At 42.4% G+C, this 23,532-nt stretch overlaps 1 protein-coding gene across 2 annotated transcripts in view; it reads right to left on the bottom strand.

Moving 5' to 3' along the window:
- Positions 1 to 16,622, bottom strand: part of EML6 (EMAP like 6) — a 306,539-nt gene extending 289,917 nt beyond the window's left edge. For both annotated transcript variants that reach the window (XM_077812018.1, XM_077812016.1), the window contains exon 1: positions 16,426 to 16,622. In XM_077812018.1, coding sequence (XP_077668144.1) covers positions 16,426 to 16,622 — 197 coding nt within the window. The remainder of the gene's footprint in view (positions 1 to 16,425) is intronic.
- Between the last annotated feature and the right edge of the window lie 6,910 nt (positions 16,623 to 23,532).

Raw genomic sequence — 23,532 nt, 5'->3', positions numbered from 1 at the left:
CCATCATATGGTCACTGCCTCCCAGGTTCCCATCCACTTTTGCTTCCCCTACTAATTCTTCCCAGTTTGTGAGCAGCAGGTCAAGAAGAGCTCTGCCCCTAGTTGGTTCCTCCAGCACTTGCATCAGGAAATTGTCCCCTACACTTTCCAAAAACTTCCTGGATTGTCTGTGTACCGCTGTATTGCTCTCCCAGCAGATACCAGGGTGATTGAAGTCTCCCATGAGAAACAGGGCCTGTGATCTAGTAACTTCCATGAGTTGCTGGAAGAAAGCCTCGTCCACCTCATCCCCCTGGTCCGGTGGTCTACAGCAGACTCCCACCACGACATCAGCCTTGTTGCTCACACTTCTAAACTTAATCCAGAGACTCTCAGGTTTTTCTGCAGTTTCATATCGGAGCTCTGAGTAGTCATACTGCTCCCTTACATACAATGCAACTCCCCCACTTTTTCTGCCCTGCCTGTCCTTCCTGAACAGTTTATATCCCTCCATGACAGTACTCCAGTCATGTGAGTTATCCCACCAAGTCTCTGTTATTCCAATCACATAATAATTCCTTGACTGTGCCAGGACTTCCAGTTCTCTCTGCTTGTTTCCCAGGCTTCTTGCATTTGTGTACAGGCACTTGAGATAACTCGCTGATCGTCTTTCTTTCTCAGTATCAGGCAGGAGCCCTGCCCTTTAGCGCGCTCCTGCTTGTGCTTCCTCTGGGCTTACCTCAGGGCTTTGGTCTCCTTCCCCCAGTGAACCTAGTTTAAAGCCCTCCTCACTAGGTTAGCCAGCCTGCTTGCGAAGGTGCTCTTCCCTCTCTTCGTTAGGTGGAGCTGTCTTTGCCTAGCACTCCTCCTTCTTGGAACACCATCCCATGGTGAAAGAATCCAAAGCCTTCTCCCCGACACCACCTGCATAGCCATTTGTTGACTTCCACGATTCGACGGTCTCTACCCAGTCCTTTTCTTTCCACGGGGAGGATGGACGTGAACACCACTTGCACCTCAAACTCCTTTATCCTTCTTCCCAGAGCCACGTAGTCTGCAGTGATCCACTCAAGGTCATTCTTGGCAGTATCATTGGTGCCCACGTGGAGAAGCAGGAAGGGGTAGCGATCTGAGGGCTTGATGAGTCTGGGCAGTCTCTCCGTCACATCGTGAATCCTAGCTCCTGGCAAGCAGCAGACTTCTCACTTTTCCTGATCGGTGCGGCAGATAGATGACTCAGTCCCCCTGAGAGTCCCCGACCACCACCACCCACCTCCTTCTCTTGGGAGTGGTGGGCGTGGAACCCCCAACCCTAGGAAAGTGCATCTCATGCCTTCCAATCGGCGGAGTCTCCTTCTGTTCCCTTCCCTCAGATGTATCATCTAGTCCACTCTCCGCATTAGTACCTGTGGAGAGAACACGAAAACGATTACTTACCTGTATCTGCGTTGCTGGTACATGGACGCTCCCCTTTCTTCTTCCGGAGGTCACATGCTGCCAAATTTCTTCACCGTCCTCCTGTCCCCACAGTGCAGCCTGCTCTGAATCTTCAGAACGTTGTGTCTGTAGAAGCATATCCTGATGTCTGTCCAGGAAATCTTCAGTTTCTCTTATGCAACGCAGGGTCTGATTCCTGATCACACATGAATTTTGGTAGCACAAAGATCACAATTCTGATGGGAGATATTTTTATCATCTCTTTTTGAAACTCTGAGCTTCAGCCTGTGAAATGTAGTCTCAACAGATTTTATCCCAGCTGCACTTACAAATAGTCTATTTGACCACTTAAAGTCAGGCAAAACAGATTATCCCTGTTCTCATGAAAGGTCCTGATGAGCATGGAGTGGTCAGCAGAAGCTATCCAGGACTTCTTTTCCAGGTTGGAGTGCAGCTGCAGGTCAAGGAAATCTATTATACACCAATAGCCAAAGTGTACCATTCTCTACTGCATAATTCTCAGTGTGAAAGCAACATACATCAGCCTCCCCTTTCAACTTTCACCTGCAAGCATAGATCCTGCGTTTCTATCCTAATATGATTCTAGTTGCATTAACATCAAAGCTCCCCAGCCTCCTGTGAACATTCTCAAATAATCACAGGAACCACATTAAGATGAAAATGCTAGTTCTGTATAAAGAAGACAGGAGAAGAATGAAGTATGGTGAAGTGAGTAGCAGAGATGGATGGTATGTGAAATGTTAGGAGTCCCTTTCATGAGGGGAGGGATAGCTCAGTGGTTTGAGCATTGGCCTGCTAAACCCAGGGTTGTGACTTCAATTGTTGAGGGGGCCATTTAGGGATCTGGGGCAAAAATTGGGGATTGGTCCTGCACTGAGCAGGGGGTTGGACTAGATGACCTCCTGAGGTCCCTTCCAACCCTGATATTCTATGATTCTATGAAAGAGACAAAGATGGAATGGTAAGGGGGAAGTCCATGAGCACATCTGAGGGAAGACAGATGGAGAGACATTACTAAATGGAAGATAAATTGGATTATTTTAGAGTTGTGAACAGGTATGTAGACAGTCTGTAACAATCCAGAGGGAAGTTCCAGAAATATTTTCAACGGTGAAACATAAAACTTAAATAGCTCCTTATGTAGACAGAGCAGCAAGCTGCCAAAATTATAACTTGGAAGAGGGAGGGATGAGGTACTTCTCTGAAGTCTCAAAGCTTCACAATAATCTCCTGTGCTGTTTCCATTCATTGTTCTGCAACTAGAGTGCTGGATGCATCACTATCTGCAAATGATAGCAGCTAAACAAAAAAGCAGGGATAGTAAGCAAGCATACACAGTTGATCCCAGCAGCCCCACCTCCATAAGTGTGATTGCTTTGACTATAGAGTAAGAGAAGGAGAGGCAGACATACAGATCTAAGCATTGTTAATGGGCAAAACCAGTAAGAAAAGAATGAATCAACTAACTGAGACAAGAAAAACAAATAAAAGCTGAAAATTAAAAACAAAACGAAATGAGAGGAATGGATGTCTTTTCTTTGGCATTACTATTCTTCCACAGTATATGTATTTAAAAAAAAAAAAATTACGGACCACCCCTCCCCCAGATTTGGGATTTAAAATCTCACACACCTTTTACTTCTTTCCTTAAAATCTCTTTCTTTGCTCTTCCTCCTCCCCAATACACTTTGAATCTGCTGCTGTTCCAGTTACTACCTTCCAAACATTTGCCTCCAAAGCCAAGTGAAAGCTTCAGTAGCCCTCCGCAACCTCCTGCCCACAAAGCCCACAATTAAAAAAATCTTTATTGCAACAGGTGCTGCTCTGCTTCCAAAACCACTACACTCATGTTAATTCACTAGAATACAGGATGTTGCTCTTCTGCCTCTTCATTTCAAGTTTAAACACAATATGCTACATGGACAGAATAAAATACTGACATCAGTGAAGTTACACCCTAGGGGTGAATTTCGCTCAACATGTTACTAGCAAAAAAAAGGGGGGAGAATAAAGTAGATTAGTTATAAGTAGGGCTGTCAAGCGATTAAAAAAATTAAGAGATTAATCACACAATTAAAAATATTAATCGCAATTAATCGCACTGTTAAACAATAATAGAATACCATTTATTTAAATATTTTTGGGTTTTTTCTACATTTTCAAATATATTGATTTCAATTACAACACAGAATATAAAGTGTACAGTGCTCACTTTACATTTATTTTTATTACAAGTATTTGCACTGTAAAAAAACAGAAATAGTATTTTGCAATTCACCTAGTACAAGTACTGTAGTGCAATCTCTTTATCATGAAAGTTGAACTTACAAATGTAGAATTATATACAAAAAAATGCACTCAAAAATAAAACAATGTAAATTTTTAGAGTCCACTCAGTCCTACTTCTTGTTAAGCCAATTGCTCAGACAAACAAGTTTGTTACATTTGCAGGAGATAATACTGCCCGGTTACTGTTTACAGTGTCACCTGACAATCAGAACAGGCATTATTATGGCACTAATATAGCCAGAATCGCAAGATATTTACATGCCAGATACACTGAAGATTCATATGTACTTTCATGCTTCAACCACCATTCCAGGGGACATGCATCCATGCTGATGATGGGTTCTGCTCAATAAGAATCCAAATCTCATTATCTGAGTCAGATGCCACCAGCGCAAGGTTGATTTTCTTTATTGGTGATTCGGGTTCTGTAGCTTCCACATTGGAGTGTTGCTCTTTTAAGACTTCTGAAAGCATGCTCTGCACTTCGTCCTTTCAGATTTTGGAAGGCACTTCAGATTCTTAAACTTTGGGTCAAGTGCTGTAGCTATCTTTAGAAATCTCACATTGATACCATCTCTGCATTTTGTGAAATCTGCAGTGAAAGTGTTCTTAAAATGAATAACATGTGCTGGGTCATCATCCAAGCCTCCTATAACATGAAATATATGGCAGAATGCAGGCAAAACAGAACAGGGGACATACAATTCTCCCCCAAGGAGTTCAATCACAAATTTAATTAACACATTATTTTTTTAACGAGCATCATCAGCATGGAAGCATGTCCTCTGGAATGGTGGCCGAAGCATGAAGAGGCATACAAATGTTTAGCATATCTGGCACGTAAATGCTGACTTCAAAAGTGCCATGCAAATGCCTGTTCTCACTTTCTGGTGACATTGTAGATAAGAAGAGAGAGCAGCATTATCTCCTGTAAATGTAAACAAACTTGTTTGTCTTAGCAATTGGCTGAACAAGAAGTAGGACTGAGTGGACTTGTAGGCTCTAAAATTTTACATTGTTTTATTTTTGGATACAGTTTTTTGGTACATAATTCTACATTTGTAAGTTGTACTTTTACAACAAAGATTGCACTACAGTACTTGTATGAGGTAAATTGAAAAAATACTAGTTCTTTTATTTATCATTTTTACAATGCAAATATTTGTAATCAAAAAATAGTATACACTTTGATTTCAGTTACAACACAGAAAACAATATATATGAAAATGTATAAAAACATCCAAAATATTGAATACAGTTCAATTGGTATTCTATTGTTTAACAGTGCAATTAAAACAGTGATTAATCGCGATGAATTTTTTTGAGTTAATCGTGTGAGTTAACTGTGATTAATTGACAGCCCTACTTATAAGCTATTTTTTTTAAATGTAAAGGAATACAAATCAAGCACAGCTGAAAGTCCCTGCTCCCCAATGGAGACAAGAAAAACAGTCAGTTGGCACGTATAAATGTTCATGCTTGTTTGCATATACAGTACATTTTGTTGCTGTATATATTGCATTTGCAACTATTCATTCACCTCCTTACAAAAAGAATGATCAATTTCTTGATGATCCGGTCATTCAACATTTTGAGTTTAAGCACTTTTGAAGAAGGGGGCTGGAATGGTTATAGCTTGAATCAATAATGTATCTGGTCAATAGATTCCAAACTCTGCATTAAATCCATCAGAAGCAGATGCTGACGCTTTTTTTAATGCAGAAAGGAGTCTCGAATAGATGTCTACAGAAATGGTAAGTGTGGTAACATTAGATATAAGTGGGAGGAAAAACATTCTTAGCGTGTAAGAATCTATTCAAAAAGTATCAGTGCTGCTGGGAATGCATCCGTCATGCTGTCTTGAATGGTTCACTAGCATGAGTGCCAGCCAAAGGGCAGCCAGTCAAAAAGCAGGGCAGATACCTTCAGCTGGCTGTGTGCTCTATAATTTAATTTCACCAACCCAGTAACAAATGTGAACTTTTGAAGCATATTTATCATGGAGTCACAAACAGTTCCCCAGGGCATTCCAGTCTATTGTGCCACCCAGGCAAGATTGAATTAGTGATACTTGGTTGCTATACAGCAAGGATCACATAAGATTCAGGTTGCTTCCAGTCCCAAGAGACCAGTCACTCACCCGAGGTCAATTTGTACCTCAGGTCTCAAACCAAAGACGAACACTTACAGCCAATACTGTAGTAAATTTAAGAAAAGAAAGAGATATTACAAGGTTAAAGCATGAAAACTTATATACACAAATGAGTTACAGTTTATGGTTTTTAAAAGTGATAGTTGTAGTAATCTGCCAGCTCTGAATGTCTTTTAGGGCTAATCCAGGTTGACCCTGGGGATCTCTGCTTCTGTTTTATAGCTCTGGCCTTGTCAGAGTCCAAATAGCAAAAGAGATGAAAAATTTTCTTGTTCATTGTCTTTATTTCCTTCTTCCAGAAATCAAGCTGATGGGACGAGCCCTTTTGCATATAGCTCCTGCATATATATATGAAGGGGCAATTAAAGTCTTTGTATTATGATGTCCCACAATAGCCCATTTAGTTTTGATAGTCCTTTCTGATGGGCAAGAGATAATATCTTTCACAGGGATTTCACATTTTGCATTAGGTAAAGTTTTCTTGTTTGGTGAGTTACATAGTACATTCTACTGCTATATAGCAAACAAGTATTACCTTATAGCCATTATAAGTAGAATTAATACATGAAGCAACTTACATGCATTTCATAAAGTCTAAACACTCTCTGCGCTTCAGTTCCCCATTTGTAAAATGGAGATGATAAAATTATTTCATCGGGGTCTTGTAAAAATATATTTATTAATATAAGCATTATATTCATTAATATATAATGAATATATTCATTAATATAAGCATTATATTCTATAGTGACGAAAACCATAGAAAAATCCATAAAGAAAATAATTCTGCATTCAGATCAGGATTTTGATGGGGAGTAAATAAGGCATGGAACCACACACTTAGTAACGATAATTAAGGCAAAGATTCTGTAACGGACATTTTTAGTAAAAGTCACAGACAGATCACGGGCAATAAAGAAAAATTCACAGAAGCCTGTGCCCTGTCCCTGACTTTTACTAAAAATATCCATGACAAAATGGGGAGCCACTGGGCAGCTGTGGGTGCTCAGCTGGGAGATCCAGGGGCCCCAACCATCCGAGGGGGCTCAGAGCTCCAGGGTCCCCCTCCCACCATGGTCAGGAGCTGCAGGATCCCCTCCCCCTCCCAATCAATGGCAGCTTGGAGCCCCCTCAGGAGCTGTGGGGCCCCCACTGTCCGCAGTGGCTAGGTGCTCTGGTCCTTTCTGCCACCCGCAGCAGTGGGGAGCTCCGGGGAGGATTTAAAGGGCCAGGGGCTCCCAGCCGCCGCTACTGCAGTGGAGCCCCGGGCCCTTTAAATTGCCTCCACGACCCCGGGGCTCCAGCAGCAGGGCTCGGGCGGCGATTTAAAGGGTCCGGGGCTCCAGTTGCCGCTACCACCCTGGGTCCTTTAAATCGTCCCCGGAGCCTGCTGGAGCCCTGGGGTAGCGGAGGCAGGGCTGTGGTGGCTATTTAAAGGGCCGGGGGCTCCGGCCGCCATTACTGCCCCGGGCCCTTTAAATAGCCGCCAGAGCCCCGCCACTGCTACCCCAGGGCTCCGGGGACAATTTAAAGGACCTGGGGTGGTAGCAGCTACCAGAGCCCCCGACTCTTTAAATCATCCCTGGAGCCCTGCTGCCACTCCAGCGGCTATTTAAACGGCCAGGGTCAGTAGCTGAGGCAGAAGCCCTGGGCCCTTTAAATTGCCACCCGAGCCCTGCTGGGAGCCGCTGCTGGGAGCCCCAGCCCTTTAAATTGCCGCCTGGGGAAGCCAATCCACCCCAGTACGGCGCATGGGCTCTTGCTGGTACGCCGTACCAGCTTACTTTCACCTCTGGCTCCTGCCATCTCTTCTGCCACAGATGACCACAGAACCCATCCTTTTCAAAAGGTGGTCCCTTGCACACAAGGGAGAACAGCAGAAGTTAATACATCTGTAAGTAAACAGATGCCTGGTGGGTGAAAGGTGAATCCAGATAAATCCAAACTGGCTACCACAAACAGAGCTAAAATCCTGCAAAGCCTCAGGATTTCCTGGGATAAGAGGCCAATATTACAAATGTGGAATTGCTCCCCTTCCCCAGATACAGAGGGGAGGATGAAGCATTGAAAAACAAATTTCTATCTTTTAAATCCTTTCACTTCCCATTTCCACAACAGCCTCTGTACCAGAATTAGCAAGAAGCAGAATTAAACTGATGATGATTGTACAACCTTCTGTGATTGCCAGTCATGCCAAGGGGCAAGTGCTGTGTGTAAAAGCAAATTGTTCAAAAGATTGAAAATTGTCTTTGTCCTGAAAGTGCAACTTACAAATGTAGATATTTTTTGCTACATAACTGCACTCAAAAACAAAACAATGTAAAACTTCAGACCCTACAAGTCCACTCAGTCCTACTTCTTGTTTAGCCAGTCGCTAAGACAAGCAAGTTTGTTTACATTTACAGGAAATAATGCTGCCCTCTTCCTATCTACAATGTGTGATACAGCATGGCCCGAGGGCAGCAGGAGAGTGGTTTTTTTGTTTTTGTTTTTGGAAGCAGAAAAGAATTTTATTTGTGTAACACTTACAAAGAATCACAAAAGAGATAAGCAAAACTATGCAACAAAACAAGAGCAAACAGAAGGTATAACACAGCAGCCTTCAGGAGGGAGAAGTGTTCAGACTAGCCTGGGCCCAGAGCGGGGGGGCTTCCTCGACACTCGTGGTCTTCCACCCTCCTGAGTTACCTGGTGGCCTAGAGCGTGGGGGCTTCCTCGACACTCGTGGTCTTCCACCCCCTCGAGTTACCTAGTGCCACACCCAGTGTCACCGATTATTCCTCTCCTGAGAGTGCCCGACAAGATGGGCACGGCTGCGGGGTGGGCGGTTTGGGGTGGGGGGGATTACACCCACGTGTTATAGGACCCCTCCTAGGTGACAGTGATGATGGTATCCACAGCGGCGATGGCTGGGGCTGGGGTCTCTCGCTCTTCCCCTCAATCAAAGGGTCAGACGGAGGGAACCGGACGGGGTCACCAAGCAGAGAACCTCGGACAGCGCCCACCGCTCCTTGAAGGCATCAAGGGAGTCGGTGGATGCCGCCCAGAGGAACTCCGCCCGGATAAGTGAATGTACTGAGGATCGGAAAACGGCCCTACAATCGCAGGATGCTTCATTAGCCAACCTCCCCTCTCTGGTTTTATAAATGGCTGTTTTAGCTAGGGCTAGGAGGAGGTTAACCAGGAGATCTCGCGATTTTGTGGGGCCACGGATGGGGAGTGTGTAAATAAAAAGGTGAGGGGAAAAGTGGAGCCAAAAGCGTAATAAAATATTCGTGAGGAGCCGGAAAAGGGGCTGCAATCTGGCACAATCTAAATATACGTGCACCAGGGTTTCCCTCATGTTGCAGCAGGAGAGTGTTAGAAGGGAGCCTTATTCCCTATAGAGGGAAAAAAGTTTGCTATAGATTAATTAAAGCACCTGAAACCAATTAGCGCACCTGAAGCCAGTCACCTGATAAAAACCCCCCTGCTTCAATCAGACGGGGAAGGATTGAAGCTGAGTGGATTGGTGTTGGAGCAGAGAGCGGTTTGGAGGGAAGCACAGGAGAGTTTGGAGAAGTGCTGTGGTGGGCTAAGAAGACCAAGACCCTAGGTAAAGGGACACCTGGTTTGTGCAGAGGAAGGGCAGGAAGCCCCACAAGCTGAAGGGCAGGAGAGGGAAGTAGTCCAGGGGAAGGTACCGCTAGTTCAAGCGGTTTACTGCTATCCCTACGCCCCTGGGCAGGGACCTGGAGTACAGGGTAGGCCCAGGTCCCTCCCTCTTCACTCCCCTCCTCCAGGACACTAGTGGGGCAGTTAATAACCCAGTTCAGGGGCAAGAAATGGTGCCCTGAACCCTCCCCAAGAAGAGAGAGCGCGAGACCCATCAAAGTAATGCCGGCAATTTGCCACAAATGTCACCAGAAAGTGAGAACAGGTATTTGCATGGCACTTCGTAGCCAGCATTACAAGGTATTTATGTGCCAGATATGCTAAACATGCCAACTTCATGCTTCAGTCATCATTCCAGAGGACATTCTTCCATGTTGATGATGTTCGTTAAAAAAATAATGTGTTAATTAAATTTGTGACTGAACTCCTTGGGGGAGAATTGTATGTCCCCTGCTCTGTTTTACTAGCATTCTGCCACATATTTCATGTTACAGCAGGCTCAGATGATGACTCAGCACATCTTGTTCATTTTAAGAACACTTTCCCTGCAGATTTGACAAAACGCAAAGAAGGTACCAATGTAAGATTTCTAAAGATAGCTACAGCTCTCGAACCACGGTTTAAGAATCTGAAGTGCCTTCCAAAATCTGAGAGGGATGAGGTATGGAGCATGCTTTCAGAAGTCCTAAAAGAGCAACACTACAATGCAGAAACTACAGAACTCGAACCACCAAAAAAGAAAATCAACCTTGTACTGGTGGCATCTGACTTAGATAATGAAAATAAACATGTGTCGGTCCGCACTGCTTTGGATTCTTATCGAACAGAACCCATCATCAGCATGGACGCATGTCCCCTGGAATGGTGGTTGAAGCATGAAAGGACATATGAATTTTTAGTGCATCTGGCACATAAATACCTTGTGATTTCGGCTACAACAGCGCCATGAGAACGCCTGTTCTGACTGTCATGTGACAAACAAGAACCGGGCAGTATTATCTCCTGCAAATTCAAACAAACTTGTTTGTCTGAGTGACTGGCTTAACAGGCTCTAAAATTTTACATTTTTTATTTTTGAATGCAGTTTTTTGTACGTAATTCTACATTTGTAAGTTCAACTTTCATGATAAAGAGACTGCACTGCAGTACTTGTATTAGGTGAATTGAAAAATACTATTTCTGTTTTTTTACAGTGCAAATACTTGTAATCAAAAATAAATACAAAGTGAACACTGTACACTTTGTATTGTGTGTTGTAATTGAAATCAATATATTTGACAATGTAGAAAACATCCAAAAATATTTAAATAAATGGTATTCTATTATTGTTCTTCCTAAGTCTTTTCTTTTGAACTGAAACAGTTTGGGGGTTACCATTAAAACTGTAACAAGGAATTATTGCTATTATTCAATGAGCTGTACCTATTGGTACCACTTGCCTACCCCAAAGCAAGTTGCATTTCAGTGGTGCTCTATGTGCATTGGTTGCTATTAAAGTCACCATAAACTACAGGTCAGTTTTTCCTGCAGGTAGCATAGCAAATAACTGTAATAGTTTGGTTATCATTGTGTGATGAACATTCGCCAGCAGGTACCATTATAAAAAACAATAACTGTATGTAAAGTTTGTTAAGTAATTTAGAATCTTTGGGCATAAGAGACTCCATGTAAACATAACATTATTACAATACACAATTTTTAAAATATTGTACTTTATCCACTGAAACAAAGATGGTTTAACTCCAGGTGGTTGATGACCATGACTTTGTCTTCATTTTTTTTCTCTACAGTAATATATAATATCCCCAGGAACAAGTGGCATTGATTCAAGCATCACATTTCTTTTTCATAACCCTATCAACCCGGCAAAAATGTGTAGTCATTCTCTATGTTTTCTATCTTCTGAAACGATTACTGTAAGAAATAAACCAAACCTCCATCTACTCACCGGTGGCACGTCAATATTTTGCAATGTATCTTAACCTCCTAGCATGTCAGCACAGTGGAACACATATACCATAGTACTTACAGAGTTGTTCTGACAAATCCCACATTATTATTAAGTTGCAGTCTCTCTCACATAAATAACATGGTTTGTTACCAGAGGTTAGCAGGTTGGCTTTCTAGTTAATATCCAGAGGCAAAGATTACTATAAAAAAACTATAGTAAATGTGGTGTGATTTGTGGTTTCCTGCCTCACAGCTGAGTTATTTTTTTCCCAGCTAGAATACAAATGTGGTCTTGTAGATGTATAAAATTATATTATTTAGGTATTCAACAGATCAGTCAAGGCAAACACAGTTACGAGTCATACTGTGTTTTAAGAACTGCAGAAACAACAAAAACAGTGTGATTTCTAAAAACCTCTAATAACTTCAAAGCTATTAAGAAACTGTTAAATACTGTAGAAATTCTTGGAAATGTAGTTTAGATCTAGAAATCCCAAAATTCTGACTATGTTGCTGCCACTGGCAATTTTTCTCCAAGTTTCAGAAGACTGTATTTTGTTGTGGAATGTAAACTATGAGATCAGACAATGGAGTTACCCTAGAGATGAATTTGACCAATTAGAACCCAAAATATTAAGTACTGTGTTTACAGACTAACTGTGCAATTTCAGACATTGCACCAATTTAAAAAATAAATCAAATTATCAATTGCATTTAAAAACTATACAGAAAAAAATCTAAACTGATGAAATTAATATATTTTAACTATTTCCCACGGTAAACTTCTTTTTGGTATGCACAGACTGCAGAAATTTACTATTCTGGACACCTTCAGACTAAAGAAAGAGAGACAGCATGGCCTAAGAGTACAGCACTAACCTGGGACACCAGCCACTTGCCTACTAAGTGACAATGAGCAACTCATTTCACCTCCCTATACCTCAGTTTCAACATCTGTAAAATGGGGATAATTATATTTACCTCCCTTAGAATCTAATGATGAAAAGCTGTAGCTAAAAGTTAGGTATCATTATTATTATTACTATTATTATCATTATTATTAAGACGTTTCCAGCTTTAACATATTATCACAAATTTAGTGATAAAATTCCTCTTTCAACATTTCATTTAAGATAGAAGAAAGATGACAATGCTAGTTGCTAAACAAATAATTTAAAATGCAAATGCCAGGAAAACTGAGGTTCTCTTGAAAGACTTCAATTACTGTCAAAACTAGGGTCCCAGACTCTTGCACTTATGTGGTCTTCCATTGAAGTTAAAGGGATTACATAAAAGAGGATCTATACCAGTGCATATACTTGAAGATTAAGACCTAAAAGTGTATGTTGTTTCTCTTATGAGAAGGAGCATTTTGTGGGAAGAAGTCTTAAAATAATGAAGTTACATAACTTATTCCATCATATACTTGTATTTACTTTGTTTGCTGTTCACTATAACTTGTCCGCTTCAAACTCACAGTTTCACTTTACTCAAACCAGATGATGACCCTAACATCTGAATGGATTAGTGTTACAACTCATCCTGAATTCAGCTCACAACCGGCCCAATTCTGAAAAAACTTACACATGTGAGTAACTTTGAACTCAATGGGAGTAAGTCATGTGTGTAAGTCTTTGCAGGTTTTGGTGCATAGGTAGCAATATGCTGTACCCTTAGCCAGCCACACAGTGGTAGTATCTTGTGCTCCAGAATTTATGTTTTAATTTAAAAAAAAAAGTAAATCTCAAACCCTCTGCTTATGAAGAAAACCATAAAAAGCGCAAATGTAATTGATGTCTATGACTGATGTCTATGATTCTATGTCTGCCTGAATCTTCAGAGAGACTAACAATAGTCCTGTGAGGTGTGAACTGCCCCATTCACCACAATGATGTGATGGCTCACACACACAACAATAATAATTTAAATATGAATATCATTAATTATTTCACAGCTGATCAAAGCATATAAAGGAGATGGAGAATTGTATTATGAAGACAGCACAATCTACTGTGATTGACATCTCATTTTTCCATCAGAAGTAGATGGTGCTTGAGAGAATATCACCATTTATTTCCCTCCCTCTGTGAAGAAAGACCATAGCAGAGCCCACATGATCATATTTTGAACATCTAGACATTCCACCAAGAGTGGTGTCTCAAGTGCACAGAAATTGATTTGGGGGGAGGGCTGGATCTTGGAAAAGTATCACTACTTTTCCCCACCTCCAATCTGAACTCTAAGTGTAATTTAAGAGGCTCTTGTTTAACTTAGCCAAAAAGGAACTATATCCACTGCATGATGTTGACACAAAGCCAAAGACAGGGCAATTTGTGCACTAGTGGAAGTACAATTAATTTTTTTTTAACATGTGACCTTTTCATTATGGAAAAACATTGATGCCCATGACTTTGGTAAAACACTGCAAAGTGGGATGGTAACTCTCAATCTCTATAAATGTTTTTATAGGGTTCATCAACTCTCATAAAAACAGTACATCCCTGAAAGCTTTTGCTACAAATGGAGCCAATAGGAACCTATGGAGGCAGAAAAACCACACATTCAAGGCCTTCATACTGATTCTGCAGTATTTTCCAAAGTGTAAAGTTTCATTTTAATTAAAAAAAAAAAGTTACAAACCCCTTTAGTTACAATGAACTTTCATATTGCAAATTTATGCACTGTTGTCATGAGTCTGGACATAGAAGAAGTAAAACAATAGCACCAATGGAAATACTGAAGAACTATTGCCCATTCATCTCAATGAGATGTTGGCTCTGACACCTAACTGTGACAATTTAAATGTTAACATTTATTAAGCACTTCACTGCTTATCATACCAGTGAACATCCAGCTAAAAAGTGGCTATATTGGATGCTGTGCCTGAATTCTCTATTAATGAGAATCACAAAATGTACCAAAGGAATAAAGGCATCAAGTATTACAAATGCAAAAAGAAAAATATTCTATCAGCAGAAGACTTGTCTTTTCCTAAGCCCCACATCCCAGCAACCTTCCTTGGCTATGAAGAGATACATGGAACGCCTATTTGGATCCCATTGATGCTGCTATTTACTTGGCAACAGAGCACTCATTTTGAGCAATGCAAAATACTCCTGCCACCTCCAGGAGTGGAACATGCTGACTCAGCAGAATTATCAGCCCTAACAGCTCAGGAATTGAACTGTAGTTTCAAATCCCAGCATATTACGCTAACCACAGGACTAGTCCTCAAACAGCTTTTTGATTTAAATAACTGATTTGCATACTACTATCCTTTACAATTAGAATAAAACTAGCATGTAGTGTCAAAATGCCAATGCTTAACACCTACATACCCTCCCCCTGTTTTATCATCAAAATTTAGTACATATGCAGTGTACTGGAAACAATCCTCAGAAATGTTCCATAAATGACCAGCCATACAATTTATACAATAGTAATCATCAGGACACTATTTCCTTAGCAGATGGAAATGCAACAAAATCAAAGCTTTGAATGAGTGTATTAAAATAAAACTCATATATACATTGCTAAATATGGACCTTGATTATTATACTTTCTAGCTTCTAAGGAATAAATAAATGACCAGCAATATAAAAGGGAGGTACCAGGCATTTAATGAACTACCATGGGTACTTTTAAAAAGTTCATTCTGGTTTTAGAGGTAGTAGCATTTCAAGAAATAAAATTTAAATAAAGAATGTCACATGGATTGGGAATACCTTTAAAACCAGAATGAACTTTGTAAGTGCACCCAATGAAAAGAGGGAGGTAAATGAGCCAACTAACATATATGTATGTGGTAGTGAAAGACATCATGTTGTATAAGGTAGATGGATTTCTGTAAGCTATGACTCCAGTATGGTTATCTGACAATTGCAGTATTTGCATATTCAGTGGCAAAACCTAGATGGACACCCCGACGTTCAACTGCTGGATATGTGTTTTCTGCAGCACTGTTGCACCATGATTCATCATGTACTATTCTGAATTCCAGATTACTCTGCTTGAGTAGGAGAAGTTTCATCTATACTAAATTTAGGTGGTAAAAAAAATGGTAGGTGGCCAAAAGTTAACTGGCTTCAGCAGTCCATGCAGCTTTTTTGTACTGGGGTCCAGATTTCTCTGGTGGAATAGTCGAAGCAAAATTTGTTCTCTGTTTTGTTGATACAATTTCTGTGTTTGTGAACAAAATTTGGCAGAATCCAGCCGAACCCAGAAACTGAATCCAAATTTTTGCAATGCTAGGGCACATCTTAAGGTACAGCAGGCATGGCTAAACATGGTCTCTATTTAGGCAGTAGAATTTGAGAGACTGAGATGAAAACTTGGCTTAATCCAGGATTCAGGTGTTGAATCTGGACTTTTGTAGTTCTGTTGAACAGAATGCACTGGCACACAATTTTCCTGGGGCATGAGCAACTAAACTTGTTCTTTGTTGAAGTGGAATTGGCATGTGGGAACCAAAAAATGGCAGGATTCAGGTGCATTTGTGATACTGTTGAACTGGGATATCTGGAGTCCAGATTTTATTGCTGTAAGAGTAGCATCTACACCATATTCTCTATTTAGACATCATCATTAAGGGACTGTGGACCAAAAATTGGCAGGGCTTTTGCAGTAAAGTTTTTGCACTAAACTTTTTTGATTTTTCTTGTTGTGGTGGTGTTGTTTTTTGTTTGTTTGTTTGTGGTGCAATAGGAGAGGCTAAACTCATTTTCTATTCTGAGTTCCAATTTGGGGGCTTCAATACAAAAAAGATCAGCAGGATCCAGACAGATCTAGATTTCACCCAGGCCTTTGATGACAACCTGTGCTTCTCCCTAAAATTAAACAAACATGCTCAGAGGTGAGTAGAGGAAGAGGTATTTACTAGTTCTCCTCTCCCCGCCCCTCCCTATTAACCCCCCCACACACCAACTGTCTGCCCCCCCCCTTACCTGATAATATCATCGTTGTGTCCCAAGAAGAACTTCTGGGTGTGCTCTCTGGTGTTATAAATCACCCCGACTCCAGCCACGAAGTAAACCACCTCCTTGCCTGCCGTGTAGTACAGGTTGTTGCGGCACTGGTGACCCCTGTACCCGTAAACCCATTCCAGACGTAGCTGGCATCTAGGAGCTGTCCGATCCGCCATGATAATCAATCCCCACTCCCACAAGCACACACAAAACCTAGTGCCGCCCTCCCTCTTCCCCCTTAAAATGTTTCCCTCTTTTAAACGTTATCAATTCCTGCCTAGCTGCTGAATTTTCAGGTTGCACTTTCCAATGCTGATTTTAATCAGAACACACATTCACGGTCCAGCTCTGCTGCTGCTGCTGTTCCTGCCGCGGCTGCTACTATTGTGCTGGCACCATAATCTTCTGTTGCCCGAGACAAGCAGCTGCAGCCTCCCCGCTGCTTTGCAGCCCAGACAACTTGTGGGGCGAGGAAGGGGGATAATGCACATACACGTAAATTAATGTCACACAGGTCTTTTCTTTCCAAAGGCAAAGTAACTTCTGTATGTCACCACCACCTGGAGAAGAGTCCGGGCTGTGTCTCCTCTAATGCACTTTCTTGTCTTCCTGCAAAAAGAGGCTTTCTGGGTTTTTCCCTTTTAAAATTTATGTCTGTAGATTTAAACTGAAAATAAAAAAGGGAAAAAAGTATATTTTAAATGTAAAATAAACGTGAACTTAAAATGCAAAGTGTAAGGGTTTTCCAGCAATAAATCTGAATTTATTCTGTCAGTTCTAAGCGAGTTATACGGAATTCTTCTCAGCTTTTCCACCATAATTCATTTGCAATTGTCAATCTGCATACAGGATAATGTTCAAGAGAAACAGAATTAACATAATACATCCAAACAAGATGACCTCTTCCCCGCTCCGTCCTAAAAAAATAGCTCTCTCGGAGTCTAAAACAACAATTTAATTCAAACACTGTCCATTTTGCAGCCACCAAAACATTTCAATTTACCATCAAGCCAAGAAAGCATTTTTAAAAAAATGTTTACTACCATGTTTTGGAATAACAATTTTTTCCCTGCGCCAACACATACTTTCATGATTTCCTTTTCCTTACCCTAAAGCCGGAATTAAATTTTTAGTTCGTATCCTTTCTGTGTGGTTTCTCCACATCCTTTGTAACATTCACCTCACACCACACTCATTCACCAAAAAGCCAGTCACAAACGTCAGAGAGAGATTTCTGAATCAGAGAAGAAGAAATGCAAAGACTCATGCAGATAACACTGTTCAGTACTAGATGGAAGGGAGGATAGGAATAAGCTAACCAGCAAAAGGCTAAACCATGCATTTTCCACAGAATATGCCTCTAACCATATTCATTATCCTCCATTTAACCTTATACTAACAAACTAACCCAGAGTGTATTGGTATCGGTTAATATAAACTGTACCTCACAACCACAGCAGTATTCCTCAGTGGTGCCTCCCCCAGACACATAAGCAATATTCCCCACTTAGTACATAACCTACTATCAATGAATCCATACTGAAAGCAATACGACCCTTCGGGTAAAATCTGGCATCACACACAAAGATATACTCCACACAAGGAATATAATCCGTCATCACACTCAAAACAATAGTCCATGGTGGTGGTATAACCCGGCGCTGTCCCCCAGAGCAACACTCCACAGAGGGGACTGGACTGGGGAGCTTTAAACTTCATGTCACATGCTGAGCAATATTCCCCATAGGAGTAAAACGGGGCATCATCCTGCACAGGAGGTAATCTGACACGAATACCCCCAGCCAGAGAAATGTTCCCACAGGGATGAACGGATACGAACACCCACAGCCAGAGCAATGATCTCCGGGGGGGAGGGGGGGAATAACGCAGGGCATCGTGCCCGAGAGGGGAGAGTGGATACTAACCCCACAGCCAAAGCAACGATCCCCTCTGTCTCGGGGGGCGGGGGGGAATAACGCAGGGCACCGTGCCCCAGGGAAGCGAGCGGATACTACTAACCCCACAGCCAAAGCAATGCTCCTCCGTGTGTGGCGAGGAGGTATAACACAGGGCACCGTGCCCCACTAGGGAGTGGTAGTGGGGGGATGTGACCTGACACCAAAGCCCACAGCCAAAGCAGCGCGCCCAAGCGGTCGCTATCTGTCACCCACCTGGCAGCAGCGCTCTTCTCCGCAGCCTGGTTCGTGTGCTCCGAGGCGAGTGGCGACAGAGGCGAGTACAGCTCACCCAGGCAGCGCGGAGAGAAGAATGGCACTCCCTTGGCTGGCTGGCCGGCGTCCCCTCCTTCCCCCTCCCGGGGCTCAGTCTCCAGCGCACACGGCCAGGCATGTTTCCTAGGCAGCCCTGGCGCCTCACTCAGTGTGGGCGGGAAGGTTAGTGAGTTGGCGTAAGCGGCTTTGGAGAATCGGAGAGGTTCGGTTGGAAACCCCAACGCCCACGCTCAGCCTGCTCCTCGCGGAACCTGCTTGGCAGCCTCTCAAAGTGGATCATGGGGATTGGAGTTTCACCCGCGCCTTTGAGTCGCCTCGCCGGGCAGGGTAGAATCTGTGAGGGCCTACAAGTCCCAAGGTGCAACGCGACTAGGACCCCGCCCCGTCCCCTAGTGGTTGCTGTGGCGTTGGATATGCAGCTTGGTGGCTTTGGGTGATGGCTGCAGCTGTCAGAAACTGCGGCTGAGGGGAAACAAATGGGCTGCGGAGCAACGGCCAAGGTGGGGGAGTGTCCTGCGGCACCGGGAACCCTGTCTGCGCCATTGCTCACGTAGAGTTTCCCCATCCTCTTCTTTCCCTTCCTGCTGTCAAGCTTCTCGCCCTCTATTGACTCAACCTTTGGGTCCGCCACTCCCCTCCCTACATCCCCTCACTCCTACCTTTCTCCCCCTTCCCCCACAGTGGGAACAGTCTCTGCTTACACACACACACCCTCACTATTTCTAACTAAATTTTCCTTGGCTGCCTTCCACCCCTGCTCCCCTCTGTTTAAAGACCTGCCTATTGAGCTATTTCCAATGGAAATATTACAAGGTTTGCCAACCTCAAGCCTTCAAACACAGCGTGACCCAGACACCCAGAAAGCCTGAGACTGGCTGACAAGTCATGAGGTTTTAAAAAAAAACTTGGGGTCTTTTTATTTGTCTTCTGGGGTTTGGCCCTTTAGCGTCCATGTTTTCTAGCTTTTCTCTGCAGCAATAAGGGCTAGACACATCCATTTTTTAACTAAAGCTGAGAATCTCACAAATTTAAAGGACTCCAGGAGCAGGGGCTATACCTAAAACACCAGATATGAGACTCTCCAATACAGTGTGCTATGCTATGGTGTGTCCCTAGAGAGAAGGAGGTAATAGCACAAAAGTACTTACCTTCATATGCAGTGAAAGTGCCCTAGATCCCTAAAGTGTTCATCCAAGGTTTTGAATTTGATTTTTGGTATCACAAAGGTTGTTACTATTTGACCCCTTCATGGTGCTTTTGGGAATTGTACTTTAGCAGAATTCTGAAAGTCACACAGGGTCCAGGTAATAGACCAGATTTAATTCAATGATCATGAGGAAATATAATTTATGCTTCATAGCACCCACTGTGGAAGCTACACCATAGAGGGATTCACTGTCAAGGAAAAGCAGCTTTAAATTCTAGATAGTGTGTAAATCCAGCTAGTAAATAATCCCCAGAAGACGTTGCTTTGGCAGCCATGCTGAGCAAGAGCTGGTTTGGTTTGTATTACTGCCTTGAGTTCCAGAATGACTTTTTACCTCCAGAGGCCTACAAGCTAGGTTATACCAACTAACAACATGGTGCCAAGTATCAGAGGGGTAGCTATGTTAGTCTGTATCCACAAAAACAACAAGGAGTCTGGTGGCACTTTAAAGACTAACAGATTATTTGGACATAAACTTTCATGGGTAAAAAACCCCACTTCTTCAGATGCATGGAGTGAAAATTACAGATACAGGCATAAATATACTGGCACAGGAAGAGAAGGGAGTTACCTTACAAGTGGAGAACCAGAGCTGACAAGGCCAATTCAGTCTGGGTGGATGTGGTCCACTCCCAATAATTGAGGAGGAGGTGTCAATACCAAAAGAGGGAAAATTGTAGTGAGCCAGCCACTCCCAGTCCCCATTCAAGCCCAAATTAATGGTGTTAAGTTTGCAAATAAATTGTAGCTCTGCAGTTTCTCTTTGAAGTCTGTTTCTGAAGTTTTTTTGTTGAAGGATGACTACTTTTAAATCTGTTATTGATGTCCAGGGAGATTGAAGTGTTCTCCTACTGTCTTTTGTACGTTACCATTCCTGATGTGTGATTTGTGTCCATTTATTCTTTTACGTATAGTCTGTTCAGTATGGCCAATGTACATGGCAGAGGGGCATTGCTGGCACACGATGGCATATATTACGTTGCAGGTGAATGAGCCCCTGATGGTGTGGCTGAAGTGGTTGGGTCCTCTGATAGTGTTACTAGAGTACATATAGGGACAGAGTAGGCAATGGGGTTTGTTACAGGGATTGGTTCCTGGATTAGTGTTTCTGTGGTGTGGTGTGTAGTTCCTGGTGAGTATTTGCTTCAGGTTGGGGGGCTGTCTGTAAGCGAGGACTGGCCTGCCTCCCAAGGTCTGTGAGAGAGAGGGATCATTTTCCAGGATAGGTTGTAGATTGTTAATGATCTACTGGCTCACTACAAAAACTCCCTTCTCTTCATGTGCCAGTATATTTATACCTGTATCTGTAATTTTCACTCCATGCATCTGAAGAAGTGGGGTTTTTTACCCACAAAAGAATCATAGAATCATAGAATATCAGGGTTGGAAGGGACATCATCTAGTCCAACCCCCTGCTCAAAGCAGCACCTACCCCAACTAAATCATACCAGCCAGGGCTTTGTCAAACCTGACCTTAAAAGCCTCTAAGGAAGGAGATTCCACCACCTCCCTAGGTAACCTATTCCAGTACTTTACCACTCTCCTAAGTTTTTTCTAATATCTAACCTAAACCTCTGCCACTGCAACTTGAGACCATTACTCCTTGTTCTGTCATCTGGTACCACTGAGAACAGCCTAGATCCATCCTCTTTGGAACCCCCCTTTCAGGTAGTTGAAAGCAGCTGTCAAATCCCCCCTCATTCTTCTCTTCTGCAGACTAAATAATCCCAGTTCCCTCAGCCTCTCCTCATAAGCCGTGTGCTCCAGCCCCCTAATCATTTTTGTTGCCCTCTACTGGACTATTTCCAATTTTTCCACATCCTTCTTATAGTGTGGGGCCCAAAACTGGACTCAGTACTTCAGATGAGGCCTCACCAATGCCTGTTAAACCACATATTATAAGAACCCTGAAAATGACCATCTAGAGGCGTTCTGCAGAGGTACTGTGTACTGTAAATAAATGTTATAGTGTTACTGATTACTGCTAAGTTGTTCCACCCTTTTATGAGCAGACACAACAACGAAGCTGTAATAACACCTTCTTTTCTGGGGGTTGGGAGTGTGGGGTAGAAGAGGTATTGGTCTCCCTGTAACAACAAGAGACATAAAGATTTTTCCCCAGAATAAGTTAATGATAGCAGTTTATGCCCAAATAAATTTGTTAGTCTTCAAGGTGCCACCGGACTCCTGGTTGTTCAACTAACAGAGACCACTTGTGATGGGTTCGGTCACAGAGACCTCCTTGGGACTGTCACCTGACATGCTGGAATTACCTCTGAGCTCGTTTTCCTTACCAACTTGGGACTGCAGAACCCTGCCTTGTTGAGCCAGACATGCTAGCCCGCTGCAACACAGACCCAGGTCTGGTCTATGCCTCCAAATCTGCAGACTTTAACCAAAAACTGCTCAGCAAGTCACTTATCTCCAGCATCAAGACACCCAGTTCCCAATGGGATCCAACCCCCAAATAAATCCGTTTTACTCTGTATAAAGCTTATACAGGGTAAACTCATAAATTGTCCCCCCTCTATAACACTGATAGAGAGATATGCACAGCTGTTTGCTCCCCCAGATATTAATCACTTAGTCTGGGTTAATTAATAAACAAAAGTGATTTTATTAAGTATAAAAAGTAGAATTTAAGTGGTTTCATTTAATGACAGATAGAACAAAGTAAATCACCAAGCAAAATAAAACAAAAACATGCAAGTCTAAGCCTAATACATTAAGAAACTGTTTACAGGTAAAATCTCACCCTCAGAGATGTTCCAATAAGCTTCTTTCACAGACTAGACTCCTTCCTAGTCTGGGCCCAATCCTTTTCCCAGGTACAGTCCTTGTTAGTTCCAGCTCAGGTGGTAACTAAGGGATTTCTCATGACCGGCAGCCCCCTTTGTTCTGTTCCATCCCTTTTATAACTTTGGCCCAAGGCGGGAATCTTTTGTCTCTCTGGGTCCCCACCCCTCCTTCAAAATGGGAAAGTACCAGATTTAAGATGGAGTTCAACATCATGTAACATGGTCACATGTCCTCTGAGACCCCCAGCCTCCATTCTGCCTGGGCTGCTTACACAAACACAGAAAGGCTTGCAAGTAAACAGAGCCATTTACAACCAGTTGTCCCAGTCAACTGGAGCCATCAAGATTCTAAACCACCATCAATGGCCCATACTTCGCATAATTACAATAGGACCTCAGAGTTATACTTTATATTTCTCGCTTCAGATACAAGAATGATACATACAAATAGGAGGAATATATTCAGTAGGTTATAACCATTGTTATGATACCTTACAAGAGACCTTCTGCATAAGGCATATTCCAGTTACATCATATTTACACTCATAAACATATTGCCATAAAACATATGGAGTGCAATGTCACACCACTATTACATGATTTAGCTCTATTTGGGACATTTTTATTAAGAGGGGAGGGGGAAACCATCTTTCAGAGACCTGGGAGCCATGTTTTCTTTAATATGAGAAATAGAAAATATAAAAGCCTCAAGGAACCAAAAACTTATACAAGCTTTGGTTTATTAATAAAATATCTGCAATCTTCTCATTCTTCACTGGCTTGCTGTGTATTGTGGCTGGTGCCTTCAATCTTTTTTCATGACTCAATTGTGTAGTATCTTTTTTGAGTA

Source organism: Eretmochelys imbricata, chromosome 3 (genome assembly GCF_965152235.1).
Source record: "Eretmochelys imbricata isolate rEreImb1 chromosome 3, rEreImb1.hap1, whole genome shotgun sequence".
NCBI classification, from domain to species: domain Eukaryota; kingdom Metazoa; phylum Chordata; order Testudines; family Cheloniidae; genus Eretmochelys; species Eretmochelys imbricata.
Note: the sequence above shows the minus strand (reverse complement) of the source record. Positions and strands in the feature narration are given on the sequence as shown.